The sequence below is a fragment of the Ochotona princeps genome, chromosome 24 (assembly GCF_030435755.1).
Source record: "Ochotona princeps isolate mOchPri1 chromosome 24, mOchPri1.hap1, whole genome shotgun sequence".
In the NCBI taxonomy this organism is placed as follows: Eukaryota; Metazoa; Chordata; class Mammalia; order Lagomorpha; family Ochotonidae; genus Ochotona; species Ochotona princeps.
In genome coordinates, this window is record NC_080855.1 from 26,574,179 (window position 1) to 26,587,452 (window position 13,274).

Consider the following 13,274-nt stretch of genomic DNA (forward strand, 5'->3'; position numbering starts at 1 on the left):
AGTGCCTTTGCTCATCAGGGAGAGGAGACCTTGTCCCAGGTCTTGCGGCAGAGTCATTTCCCCTTTGTGGGAGAATCATGGTCCTGAGCCCCAATTTCTGGTGACTACTCCACAGCACAATTGACAGGTTTGGATGGGTACCATGTCAGACCATGCTCACTTCCACCACAACCTTTATTGGAGAGCAGAGGAGGGCAGCAGATGGGGTCTCAGAACTCCATGGTACATGAGCCCAGGCCTAGCAGAAGGTGAGGTGGGTGGAGGTGGGGATGCCACAGCTTTCCTTGTGCTCCTCAAACAGTCGCTCCAGGGCCTCCATGTAGAGCCTGTGGTAGTGGTTAACTTGCACTTCAGTGGGTGCGCAGAACTGGGGCACATGGATGGGGGCGCCCACTGCAGGGGAAGGAGACACAGGTGAGTCGGAGGATGCCACTATCCACGCTGCCCATGGCTGCTCCCTCCTCTTCAGGTGGGCACTCACCCACAGTGGTGATGGGCCTGGGATGTGGCAGCAGACCCCAGGAGTTGGGCAAGAAGAAACTCCGGCCCCAGAAGATGCAGGGAGAAATGCCAGTGATCTTCTTGAAGATGACCTGGCACAGATACTGCCAGGAGCTTTCTGGAAAAGTCTTAGTTTCGAAAATATCATTCTCTCCAAAGGAGTATGTGGGCACCAAGGAGGCCCTACAAAGGGAATATTGCTGGTCAGATTCTGAATGTATGCCCGTTTAAATTCCTTTGAGGTTTCACTTGCTCCCTAGCTGAACTGATGTCAGTTCTTTGTCTTTTGGAAGCTCTATGTCTGCAGAGAACATTCTAAAAGAACACTTCAGCTGTGTTGAGAAAGGCCTGTGTAGTGGGTTTTCCCTCTGTACCTTCTCTTTTTTTTTTTTTTTTTGCAAGATTTATTTTTATTGCAAAGTCAAACATACAGAGATGAGGAGAGAGAGGAAGATCTTCCATCTGATGATTCACTCCCCCAGTGACGGCAACAGACGGAGCTGCGCCAATCCGAAGTCAGAGGTCAGGAACTCCTCCGGGTCTCCCACACATGGCTGCAGGGTCCCAAGGCCTTGGGCCGTCCTCACTTGTTTTCCCAGGCCACAAGCAGGGAGCTGGATGGGAAGCAGGGCTGCCGGGATATGAACCGGCACTTATATGGGATCGCAGCACATTCAAGGCAAGGATTTTAGCCACTAGGCCACTGCGCCAGGACCCCTTGCATCTTCTCATTCAGTGTTTGCACCTGTAGCCTTGGAAATATCAAGTCCCAGGGCAATCTTGGGACACAGGATCCAACAGAAAACAAATCGTGCTGGAATTAACAGCCCTGCTGGCAACTGTCTGAATGTCCTCAGCTCAGACGGCACAGTCAGGGCATAGACAGGTACATCAAGGCTGTCCAATGAGGATCTCTAGCAAACCAAATCCACCTGTTGCCGTGGATGAGTGAGCATGGAGAAGACAACCAACATCTTTACCTGCAGGTGCACTCACCCATGTCTCAGTGCCAAATGAATGAAGCCTTTGCGATTCAGGAGTTGTAAGCAGTGCTGTCCTGGGGCTGTGTACAGGCTTTCATGGGCACCACCGATGGTGATGACAACTGCCTGGCCCAGCTGGGGCTGAGACAGAACAAAGTCCAGACTGTGACGACTCGCAGGAAGCAGTCCTGTGTCAGAGCAGTAGAGGAGCTCTCACCACACAGTGTGTCTCCCTATTCCTTCACCCGACCTTTCCGCATGATGAGGGGTGATGCCCACTTCTGGTATTGACCCGTTTTTCCCTACTCCTTTGAATACGCTAGGGACCAAGCCCTATGCTCATGAAGATCCTTTGTTCTGGATTGGGAAGCAGGCTCTTGGCAAGGGAGGTCAGAGGAAAATTCCCCCCAGGGGTAAATTCCCACTCACTGTCCCACCCCATTCAGCATGAAGCTCACCAACAAGCATGATGTAGTCCCGGAACACGGGGATATAAAACATCCCGGCCAGTGTGGCTAGCCAGGGCTGCAGCCCCGGGAAGCGCTGGGAGAAGTTGTTGCATTCAGTGAGAAAGTTACAGAAGGATGCTGTGGTCATGATCCCATGGGGGTGGGCTCCCAGCACATAGTTCTGGTTGGGGGGCAGCTCTGCCGTCTTCACCAGCTTGGCACGGTTGGGCAGGAGGAGAGGAGGGAGGCACAGATGATAGGACACAGCTGGAGGTGCTGCCCTGTGCCCCAGCAGACCTCAGAGCTCAGGGTTCTGGGATGGGCTCAGGGTCCACCTCTCCACCCCCTGCACCTCTGTGTCCTTGGACAGCAGGGCTCAGGCTGCAGGACAGGAAGGGTGAACAGGTACAATGGCTTGCATTGGAAGGGAGAGGGTTGGACGTGTTTCTGGGGAGGTGACTCATCACCTTGATAGGAAAATAATCCCTTTGCTGTTTCCAGATCATCCAGTTCCGTGTGTGTTCTCTCTGCCTTCCCCCTGGGGCAGAGATCGGAGTGGTAGAACACCTGAGACAGCCTCCCCATCTCTCCCCACCTGGAGCCCTGCCTGAGCTCACCTCGGCTGGGGGTGTCCCGGTCCACATAGAGCCACATCATGTAGAGAACAGTCAGAGACCAAAGCCGTGTGAAGAGGAGAAGGAAGAGGAGAAGGCAAGAGAGAGGGCCTGGGGAAAGGTAAGAATGAAAAATGAGTTCTCGGGCCTAGCGGCTAAAGTCCTCACCTTCAACGCCCCGGGATCCCATATGGTCGCCGGTTCTAATCCCGGCAGCCCCACTTCCCATCCAGCTCCCTGCTTGTGGCGTGAGAAAGCAGTCAAGGATGGCCCAAAGCCTTGGGACCCTGCACCTGCGTGGGAGACCCAGAAGAGGTTCCTGGTTCCCAGCTTTGGGACCCTGCACCCGTGTGGGAGACCTGGAAGAGGTTCCAGGTTCCCGGCTTCGGATCGGCGCAGCACTGGCCGTTGCGGCTCACTTGGGGAGTGAATCATTGGACGGAAGATCTTCCTCTCTGTCTCTCCTCCTCTCTGTAAATCTGACTTTGTAATAAAATAAATAAATCTTTAAAAAAAAAAGAGGGTGGAGCAATCCACCGTGGGGGGAGGGTTTTGGGAGGGGCGGGGGGAATCCCAGTGCATAAAAAAATGTATCACATAATGCAATGTAATTAGTTTAAAAAAAAAAAAAGGAAATGCAATAAAAATATATGTTAAAAAAGAAAAAAAAAAAGAAAAAGAAAAATGAGTTCTCATGGAACCCAGAACTTCATTCAAGCCATCCCCCACCCACTCATGGGAAACTTGCAAGGACATGCCTTATTTTCTGTAATCAGTTGACCTGAGACTGCAGGTCCACAGCCCAGCCATCTTCCTCTAGTCCCTTCCCATGGAGGCACTGCAGGTTTCCTTTTCTTACCTAAAACCACGATAGCCAGTGCATAGTGAAGGGCACCCAGTGCTTCCAACCACTGCTTCTGCAGGGTCTTGCTGTGGCAGGAGAGTGGAGGTGCTGTGGGGACGTCCATCCCAGCGGCTTCCTGTCCCGTAAGGCCAGGCAGGGTCTCAAGTGTGTCCTTTGCCAGTGTCCAGTGTGTGGCTGTGGAGCAGCTTGAGCTTTAGTGTCTCCAGGCGCCTCTGACACTGATTTTGAATGTCCTGGGTCAGTCAGTCTGGGCTGATACCTGGGAGGCGCAGGACAAAGTGATGTGTGCACCACTGGTAGTGGGGTGGAGCAACTAGCAAGGACTGGACAAGCAGCTGGCTAGCTTGCCCACAGGTTCCCAGGCCATGCCAGGTACCAACTCTGTGCCAGCTTCTCTGCCAGTCTCTGCTAATCTCAGGCTCCCTGGGGCACCCTGGTGTGCACTCCCTACCCTGCTTACAGACCTTAAAACTCCATGATCTGTCTGCCACCTGCGGAAAACTACAGGACTACCTCAGTTCATGTCAGCATCTGTATTGGTCAGGACCAGATGTTTGTCCCAGAAGAACCCATCCTGGACCTGAGCTCCTTGAGCTGCAGGGTGAGCCGTTGCATTCTGATCCTCTGCACAGTACTCACCTGTACCTGCATGCAGAAACAATTGTTTATAACCGTGGGTGTGGCACTGCCCCACACTCCTGAATCGCAAAGGCGTCATGCGCCTGGCACTGAGACACCGGTGAGTGGATGTGTAGCTACGGATGCTGGGCCTTCCTCTCCATGTCCACTCTGCTGAGTGCCTGCAGGTGGCATTGTGGATCCACACTGATGACTACCATGTGTGCCCAGAGGAACCCATCCACCTGGATGTGCATTGTGTTCTGCCTTTGGCTATGCCACATTCCCAGGCTCCTGCCCTTCTGAACTAAACATTCAAACCAAGAGCAGCAATGGTTTCAAAATTATTTGTTCTCTGACTAATCATGTGTTCCAGTTTGACCTTTTCCTGTACACTGTGCTGGGCCTGTCTTGCCTCAAGGGTGCAGGAGCAAATATGAAATGAGAAGATACATTGGAAAGCTCACAATACAGGCTTTTGTCAACACTGATCAGGTTTCTTTCAAGAACGTTCTGTATAGACATGATCATGAGCTTCCAAAGGCCTAAGTATGGTATCAGTTAGCCAGGGTGAATATGTAACCTTCAATGTGCCCTTGAAAGGACAACTCAGACCTTGACTCTCTCTGCACAGCGTTCCTGGTGCCCCTGTATTCCTTCGGGAGAATGATGTCTTCAACACTTACTGTTGTAGAAGACTTCTATCCACACATGTACCAGATTCTCTACAAGAAGATCACGGGCTTGCTTTCTGCAACTCCAGGAGTCTGCTGCCACATTCCAGGCCCATCACTCACCACTTTAGTGCCCACCTAGGGCGGGGAGCAGCCATTTGCACTATTGACAGCGGCACCTTCTGGCTCACCTGTGTCTCCCTCCACTGCCCTAGTTCTGCGCACCCACTGAGGAGCAAGTTGACCACTACCACAGGTTCCTCATGGAGGCTTTGGAGTGACTGTTTGAGGAGCACAAGGAAAGCTGTGATGTCCCCATCTCCATCCACCTTACCTTTCACTAGGTCTAGCCTTAATGAAGAGAGAGAGGTGATTCAGCCCATGGTGTTGCAGGTCAGGGACATGCCTGGGTGATGAGCCAGGACTGCAAGCTACGCCGCTTCCTTTTGTGCTGACATCCTTTATGGCATCCAGTTCATATTCTCATTCAACCTTTGATCCTGCGACTGCCAGCACATATGTCCAGGAAAAGCAGCAGAGAGCATGAACCAGGTGCTTGTTGGCATGTAAACCCCATGGGGGACTAGGAAGAAGCTCCTGGATCCTGGCTTAAAAATGGCCAAGTTTCAGATGTTTGGTTATTAGGGGAATGAACCAGTGGATAGGTGATTCCTCTCTGCCCATGCTTCTCACTCTGTAACTCTACATTTCAAATAAACAACACGGCACCTGTGTTAACTCAGATGATGGTCGTAACTCACGGAGTGTGGTGGTGTTTGCACCAGAGTGGATCCCAGAGATCCCAGGACTGAGCCTCGCAGACTCTTTAAGCATCTCTAGTTTTCTCCAGCACCTCCCTCCATGCCCCACCTCTTCAAGGTATACACACTTACCAATATGTCTCCATGGGCACCGAGTGTGCAAAGCAGGGACACAGAGGACGTTTCTGTGACTACATCCCCTCTGGAGGGTACTGTGAGCCTGGTGCTGTGTGCGTAAGGCTTCAGAGGAGATGAGGGACCCTGTCCCCCAAGCATCGTCTGAGGCACAGCATGAGTGTGCATTATCTGCTCCACCCCTGGGGTGATTGCTGGGATGATTCTCTGGGAACAAGTTCTTGGGGTTCCTTCCACAAACATAGAGATCCCTGGCAGCCGATGACTTTCTGGTCGTGGACTATTTCAATGGATCTGCTTGGGGCTAAACTTGCAGCCCTGTGCTTACCATTCAGCAGAGATTCTTCAGGCTGTCAGTTGAGCAGTGGTGTGAGCACTGGGGTGGTAAGCTACACCCCTGTCCACAAGGGCCTGACTAATGTCTTCCAGCTATTCTGGAACACACTGGTTTCCAAGGTATTCTGACCCCCAGGATACCCAGTAGGCCCTGTGACTGTCACAAGGCCATTGGGCAGCCTATTGTCCGTCCACACCATCCAGGCTGACTAGGAACTCAGGCTTCTCTCCTCTCATCCCAAAAGGCTTGGGCCCACAGTCCTGCAACCTCCCTTGTGCATTCCAGCCCATGAGGTGAGATCCTCAGTGTGTGACTTGATAAACTGCCCTAGCTCTGAATGCTGTCACTGATGCTTCTGTGGTGGACACAGACCAGGGCATATCAATTGACCACTGAGCAACTGCAAAGGGACCCCAATTTTGAGAAGAAATGACTTGTGTGTCTGGGAACAGGGTAGAGACAATGTGGCAGGCACACCAAGGTCCTACAATACCTTAAGAGGTATTCAAGCATCTATAAATTCCCAATTAAACAGAGAGAAGTTGGCATAGGATCCCAGTAGCTGGTATGCCCTGGGAGCCAGTCTGTGGGCATATTGGCAAGTCTTTTCTTCCCTGCCTACTTTGGTTGTGTATCAAACTCTGTGCACTCCAACCTGTCCTGCCTTTCCCTATTCTTCGGGCAGACTGACAGACACAGGACATTTAAAGTCAATCTTAGGGCCTGGCGTGGTGGTCTAGCTGCTAAAGTCCTTACCTTGAACACACTGCAATCCCATATGGGTGCCAGTTCATATCCCGGCAGCCCCACTTCCCATCCAGCTCTCTGCTTGTGGCCTGGGAGAACAGTCGAGAACGGCCCAAAGCCTTGGGACCCTGCACCTGTGTGGGAGACCTGGAGGAAGTTCCTGGCTCCCAGCTTTGGATTGGCACAGCACCGGCCGTTGCGGTCACTTGGGAAGTGAATCATTGGACGGAAGATCTTCCTCTCTGTCTCTCCTCTCTGTATATCTGACTTTGCAATAAACATAAAATCTTAAAAAAAAAAAAAAAAAGAGGGTGAAGAAAAAATAAAGTCTATCTCAGAGGAGACTCGGGACTCTGGGGCTCCAGAAACAGACTGCTCCTTAGCCACACACTGAATACTGACACAGTCACTATAAATCCCCCCAAATGAACAACAGGAAGAAAAAAAAAGAAATTAAAAAAAAAAGAAATATAAACTGCATTAGTGCCATTCGTGCTGCCCTGAGAATAAAAGCTGCCAGGCAAAGCTGAGAAGTGTTCCCTGCTTCAGCCTGCTGGGAACGTTCCTTCTGGCTTCCTGCTCTAACTCTAAACTTGACTCTCAGTCTCTTTTCCTTTCTTAATTCCCAATGCCCACTCTTCATCCCTGCTCCCCACCATGCAGGTCATAGCAGCTGGTGCTGAGCACGGACCTGTAGGAGAGGACAACTTATAGTGAACATGGCCATGAGGAAAGAAGGCAGAGTTGAGTCCAACACCAGTACAGAATGTCCAGAGTTACAGACTGTGAGTTCTGAGAAAGTTTTCCTTTGTTCATACATGTATAATGATGTATGTTAGACATATAACATATGTAATGCTGTTTATATGCAATTATATTATTAAACATGTATTATATATGAATATATAAAATGCATTATGTATAAACATCATTATAATTTCTGCTTCTCTTTTTTTGGTGAGATGTATCTCCTGTAGGCAACAAATAAATGATTTTGCTTTTTCATTTCCTCAGCAATACATTAGTCATTCAGTAGCATGTTATTTAGCTTTATGGCATTGTAAATTTCTTTTTTTCTTCCTGTTGTTGATTTTGTTTTGTGGTTTTTCATTTAAGGGGATGTATAGTAACTGTGTAATGGAGACTGTCATATCCAGTGTCATATTGTTAACTTCATGGGATTGTAAATTTATTCTTTTCTTCTTGTTGTTGATTCTGTTGTGGCTTTTCACTTGGGGGGATTTATAGTGACTGTGTAGGGAAGACTGACATATCCAGATGTGAGGATATGATGCAGGGTGCATCTCTACTTCCGGATCGAGTATGGACTCCCAGTGAAACTTGGATTTTTCTTTTTTTTTTATTTTTGACAATCTTTACATAATCAATTAGGGCACAAAGGGTCAAGACTACAGGAAAGTGGGTAAGACAATTATTTCCACATTTGTTTCTGTATCTGGGGTAAAGGGGGAGAAAAGGGAAAAGCCCCACCCAACCTCCCACCCATCCCAGGTCTCCGATGTGGGGCATGCACCTAGGGTTTTGCTCAAGTGGTTTTGATAGTTCAACAATTATGAATTGCTGCCAATCTCGCCATTCCAAGTACAATGAAGTCGCTGCAGAATCCAGTGATTGATATAGTCCAGCTTAGAGCCTCCATTTGCGCAGTTTTTCACTGCCAACATATGGCTGGAATAGTTGGTTGATTTGTTCTGTCCTCTGTTGTGGTACCAGGTATCCTCTGCAGGTTCTGATAGACTGCCATATCCTCCATGTGCACCTGGTTATGCTCTCCACTGCTCCGTCTGAGCCTCGGAGGAGGCTCAGCTCTGACACTTGCATTCCATGGCAGACCATGGAACCTGCACTTCTCTTCATGGTTAGAGTTCTGAGTCCGGCAGTTCAGTTGGGGGAGATCCCCAAAGAAACTTTGTCTGACGTGATCCCAGACCAGATTCTTGTGTGTACTTGCCAATACAGGGCCTGGCACAGTCCATCACCTCAATCGGCTGGTGGTTGCAATTGCTGGGTCGGTTCTGTTTCCAACCCTGTCTTCCACTCGAACCAATGGGTGTTACAGTCCAGCCTGATTCTGCCCAGCACACACTCAGCCCTCACAAAAACCAGTGAGAGCTGCAGCCTAGTTGGAGCGACCGACAATGACCCCCACCAGGCCCACCCCCTGCCCCAGTTCTCGTGCTTGCCAGTATGTGCAGCAGACTAGTCCAGTCTGTCCCAAATCCCATTCAGCTCTCATACATGTCAATGGGCATTGAAGCCTAGTTCAACCCAACCAGCTTCATTATCCAGCCCAAGTACATACTGGTGGGTGTCATTCTGTCCAGCCACCCCTGCCTCTGTCCCAGATTTCATGCTCTCCAGTGGGAGTGGTAACCCCAAGAGGGAGGTGCCCACTATTTCCCTACTGGGCCCACTCCCAAGTCATGCACTTTTTGGGTGGTTTTGTAATTTAACTTGACAGATTAGTCACTGGTGCCAGCATCTGCCATCTGATGCTGCGGCAAAGCCCAACCAACCCTCACCCATTCTGCTTTATGTTTGCACCAGTAGGGACAGTCAGCCAAGCCTGGCCCTTCCCTGATCTGGCTCACATAAGGCCCACAGGTGTTGTTGCCCTGCCCGGACTGGTCTGCTCCCATCTGAACTCATGCTCCCCAGTGGGCAAGATGTTCCAGCAGGGGGGGCCTCCACATTCCCCCCTACCAGCTTTACCCCCTCCCTCCCTGATTCCTACTAGTTGACGCTGCAGCCCAGTCCGGCATGGCCCGTCTCACCTCGGAACTCGCTAGTGGATATTGTAGCCTGGCCCGGCCCAGCAAGCCCCCAATTTCAGCTGGTGATGGTTACAGTCTAACCCAGCCCAGCGTGTACCCTATCCCAGCTGTAATGTGTACTTTGTGTTGCCACCATACCAGGCCTGACCCACACTGTTCTGGTGCTCAGATTTGTCAGCAGGTGATGTGAACTGGCTCAGCCTGGTCCACCCTGACCTGTGCCAAATGTATGCCAGGACTGTGTCCTGCCAGAGGAGTTGCCCAGGCTCCTCCATCAGAACCTCTCCCAATGCCATATCTTGCGCATATCAGTGGGTCCATGACCAGCCCTAATCAATCCACCTCCTGTCCCAGCAGGTCCTAGGATATTACCCTGCTAGACAAGTCCCAAGCCTTAGCTTTTGCATGGACTGGTGTATGGTGATCCTTCCCTGACTGGCCTTCAACCCAATCTGGTTCTTACTGTTGGATGTTTCGGCCCAGCCAAAGCTCATCCATACCCAGACACAGCTCACACATAGCTCAGTAGGGGCAGAGACCTAGCCTAGACTCAGGGAGCAGGATGGAAAATGGAGCAGCCAGGAATTGAACCAGTGCCCATATGGGATCTACCACATGCAAGGTGAGGACTAAGCCACTAAGCCCTTGCACTGGGTTCTCTATTTCCTTTCTTAATTATGCACTGCTTCTCCACATTCAAACCCAAACACTGCATTGCAGGTTGTAGCCAAAAGCCAGTCCCAAGGCTACCTGGGATTCCTGCTACCCACCCATGCCCACCACGATGCCTGGGAGCCCAGCCCTTTCCCCGCTAATTCCGCAAAGCCTTGGGGAGGTCCACCAGGAAACAGCCTTGTCCACCATAACACAAGTGAATGTACAGTGAATCTACAGAAAACTGTCCCCACCCTGAATGCCATCACTGCCCCTCCTGTGGTGGATACAGACCAGGGGATGTCAATGACCACTGGGCACCTGCAGAAGGGCTGCCATCCTGGGCACTGATGCCCATGGCCCAGCAGGTCCAGGTAGACACTGTGCAAGGGCTTGACATGCAGCATGCAGTGGCTCACCAGTAGTTCAAGGAGCTCAGGTCTAATGGGCTCCCCAGGGCCAAACCTTGGCTGCTTATCGAGGCAGGTGCTGACATGAGCTTAAGCAGTCCTCTACGTGACAACAGGTGGCAGAGTGACTATGACATCAGTGTGTCTGCAGGCAGGGTGGACAGGGCACACCAAGGCACCCAGAAAGCCATGAGAAACTTAGAGAAGTGGAAACAGAATTTGCAGTTGGCATGGCCTGGAAACCTGTGGGCAGGCTAGCCATCTGTTTATTCATTCCTTGATTACTTACTTGGGCAAACATATTCGCTTCCCACTGTGACCCAACCATGCCCTGCTCCTCCCATGGGCCAGGCCAGATGACAGACCCAGGATCGGTACAACATCAATCTCAGAGGACTTGGAGACACAGGTCTTAAGACACAGGCAATTCCCCAGCCACATGCTAGACGCTGATACAAGGGACACCTGAGACCCTGCTGACCCTGCAGGCTGAGGGTGCTGCTGGGATGGATGTCCACACAGCACCTCTGTCCTCCCCCAGCAAGACCCTGCAGAAGCAGTGGCTGGAAATACTCGGAGCCTTCCAATATGTGCTGACTTTCCTGTTTCTAGGTGAGAAGGGGGGACTCAAGTGCCTGGGGTCAGCCCAGCGAGAGGGAAATGCAGAGGGGATGGCTGTGCAGTGCCCAGGATGCCTGGAGAAGGGACAAGAACAGAGAAGATGCCCCTGCCAAGTGCTGCATGAATGCAGGAGTGGACTGAGTAACAGTTTTAGGGGAACTCACATTTCTTCATCATTCCTTACCCCAGGCCCTTGTGCCTCCATTCTCCTCTTCCTCTCCCTCTTCACCCGGCTCTGGCCTCTGACTGTCCTCTACCTGATGTGGCTCTACCTGGACCGGGACACTCCCAGCCAAGGTGAGCTCAGGCAGGGATCCAATGGAGGGGAGATGCGGAGGCTGCCTCAGTGATTTTGCCACTCGGCTCTCTGCCGACAGGAGGAAGACGGTGGAAGTGGCTAAGGACCAGAAAGGTTTGGAAACTTCAAAGGCATTATTTCCCTATCAAGGTAATGGGTTACCATCCCCAGAAATGACTTGTTTTCTCCTCCTCTGCCCCACCCTGTACCTGCTCTCCTTTTGCTGTCGTGCAACCTGAGCCCTGCTGCCCTACAACACAGAGGGGCATGGGATAGAGAGGTGATCTTGAGCCCATCCCAAGACCTTGAGCTCTGAGGTCTGCTGGGGCACAGGGCAGCACCTCCAACTATGTGCTGTTCTCTATGTCTCCCTCCTCTTCTCCTGCCCAACTGTGCAAAGCTGGTGAAGACGGCAGAGCTGCACCCTGATCAGAACTACGTGCTGGGATCTCACCCCCATGGGATCATGTGCACTGGAGTCTTCTGCAATTTCCTCACTGAGAGCAACAACTTCTCCCAGCACTTCTCAGGAATACAGCCCTGGCTAGCCACCCTGGCCGGCCTCTTCTACCTTCCTGTCTTCCGGGACTACATGATGGCTCTTGGTAAGCCCCATAATGAATGGAGGGAGTGAGCTCCTGGCCTGAGTGCTCCCTCCAGGAGTCCAAAACTCATGAGGGAGGGGAGACCAGGGAACCTGTTCTGAACACTGAGCTTACTCTGTAGGGGCTGGAGATGGGCAATGGAGGGGGTTGGGAAGAAGGAGAATGGGGCTTCCCCTTACCAAGTTAATGGGTTGGATGAGGGAATTTGAATCTCAGGTGCACTGCTGACTGCTCCCCACCTACTCATGCCACAGGACTGCGACCCGTGAGCCGTCACAGCCTGGACTTTGTCCTGTCTCAGCCCCAGCCTGGCCAGGCAGTGGTCATTGTCACCGGGGGTGCCCAGGAATCCCTGTACACAACCCCAGGACAACACTGCCTCGCACTCAAGAGACACAAAGGCTTTGTTCGCCTGGCACTGAGGCATGGGTGAGTGGATTTGAGACTCCACGCTGGGCTGTGCTCTGTGTGTCCACCCCTCTGAATGCCTGCAGGTGATGTTGGAGTGTCCAGAACTAGATGTCACAGTCCACACCTGGAAGCACCTGTCAGCCCCTCAGGTTCTGGTGTCTGCCCTGTGTGGTGCCAAAGTCCCAGGCTCCCTCCACTCTGAACAAGCAGGACCACTTATTAGAACAGGCCTGTGGGATGAGAAACTCTGGGTTCCCTTTCTGACTCTGCCTCAAAAGCAAACCCTTGCCTTTGACCTTTCCCTGAACACAAGGCTGTGCCGGCCTTGCCCCAGGGCTGCAGGTGCAAACCCTGAGTGAGAAGGTACAGGTGGAAAGCCCGCTGCATAGGCATTTCTCAACACAGGTGAGGCATCATTACAGAACCTTTCGTACAGACATGATCATGTACAGACCTTGAGGAGTCATAAAAGAACTGAAGAGGAATCTGAGTCCATAAAGTGTCCATTGAGGGGTCAGTGCAGCATCCAACCTTCCCAATCTCTCTGCAGGGTGTCCCTGGTGCCCACATACTCCTTTGGGGAGAACGATATATTCAACACTAAGACTTTTGCAGAGGGTTCCTGGCAGTACCTGTGCCAGGTCATCTTCAAGAAGATCACTGGCATTCCGCCCTCTTTCTTCTGGGGCCGAAGTCTCTTCTCACCCAACTCCTGGGGTCTGCTGCCCTTTTCCACACCCATCACCACCGTGGGTGAGTGCCCACCTGCAGAAGGGAGCGATTATGGGTGCAGAGT

At 51.7% G+C, this 13,274-nt stretch overlaps 2 protein-coding genes across 2 annotated transcripts in view; one reads left to right on the top strand and one right to left on the bottom strand.

Moving 5' to 3' along the window:
- The window catches only part of LOC101529047 (2-acylglycerol O-acyltransferase 3-like), a 43,223-nt gene that overhangs the window by 29,641 nt on the left and 308 nt on the right, over positions 1-13,274 (top strand). The window contains exons 4-7 of the mRNA XM_058680485.1: positions 11,542-11,612; positions 11,863-12,067; positions 12,322-12,496; positions 13,029-13,231. Coding sequence (XP_058536468.1) covers positions 11,542-11,612; positions 11,863-12,067; positions 12,322-12,496; positions 13,029-13,231 — 654 coding nt within the window. The remainder of the gene's footprint in view (positions 1-11,541; positions 11,613-11,862; positions 12,068-12,321; positions 12,497-13,028; positions 13,232-13,274) is intronic.
- Positions 167-3,622, bottom strand: LOC101528561 (2-acylglycerol O-acyltransferase 3-like). The gene is made up of 7 exons (XM_004587186.2): positions 3,407-3,622; positions 2,551-2,658; positions 2,401-2,471; positions 1,943-2,147; positions 1,498-1,672; positions 482-684; positions 167-393 (listed from the first exon to the last, which is right to left on the bottom strand). The coding sequence occupies exons 1-7, from the start codon at positions 3,513-3,515 to the stop codon at positions 239-241; spliced, it is 1,026 nt and encodes a 341-aa protein (XP_004587243.2). The 5' UTR covers positions 3,516-3,622; the 3' UTR covers positions 167-238.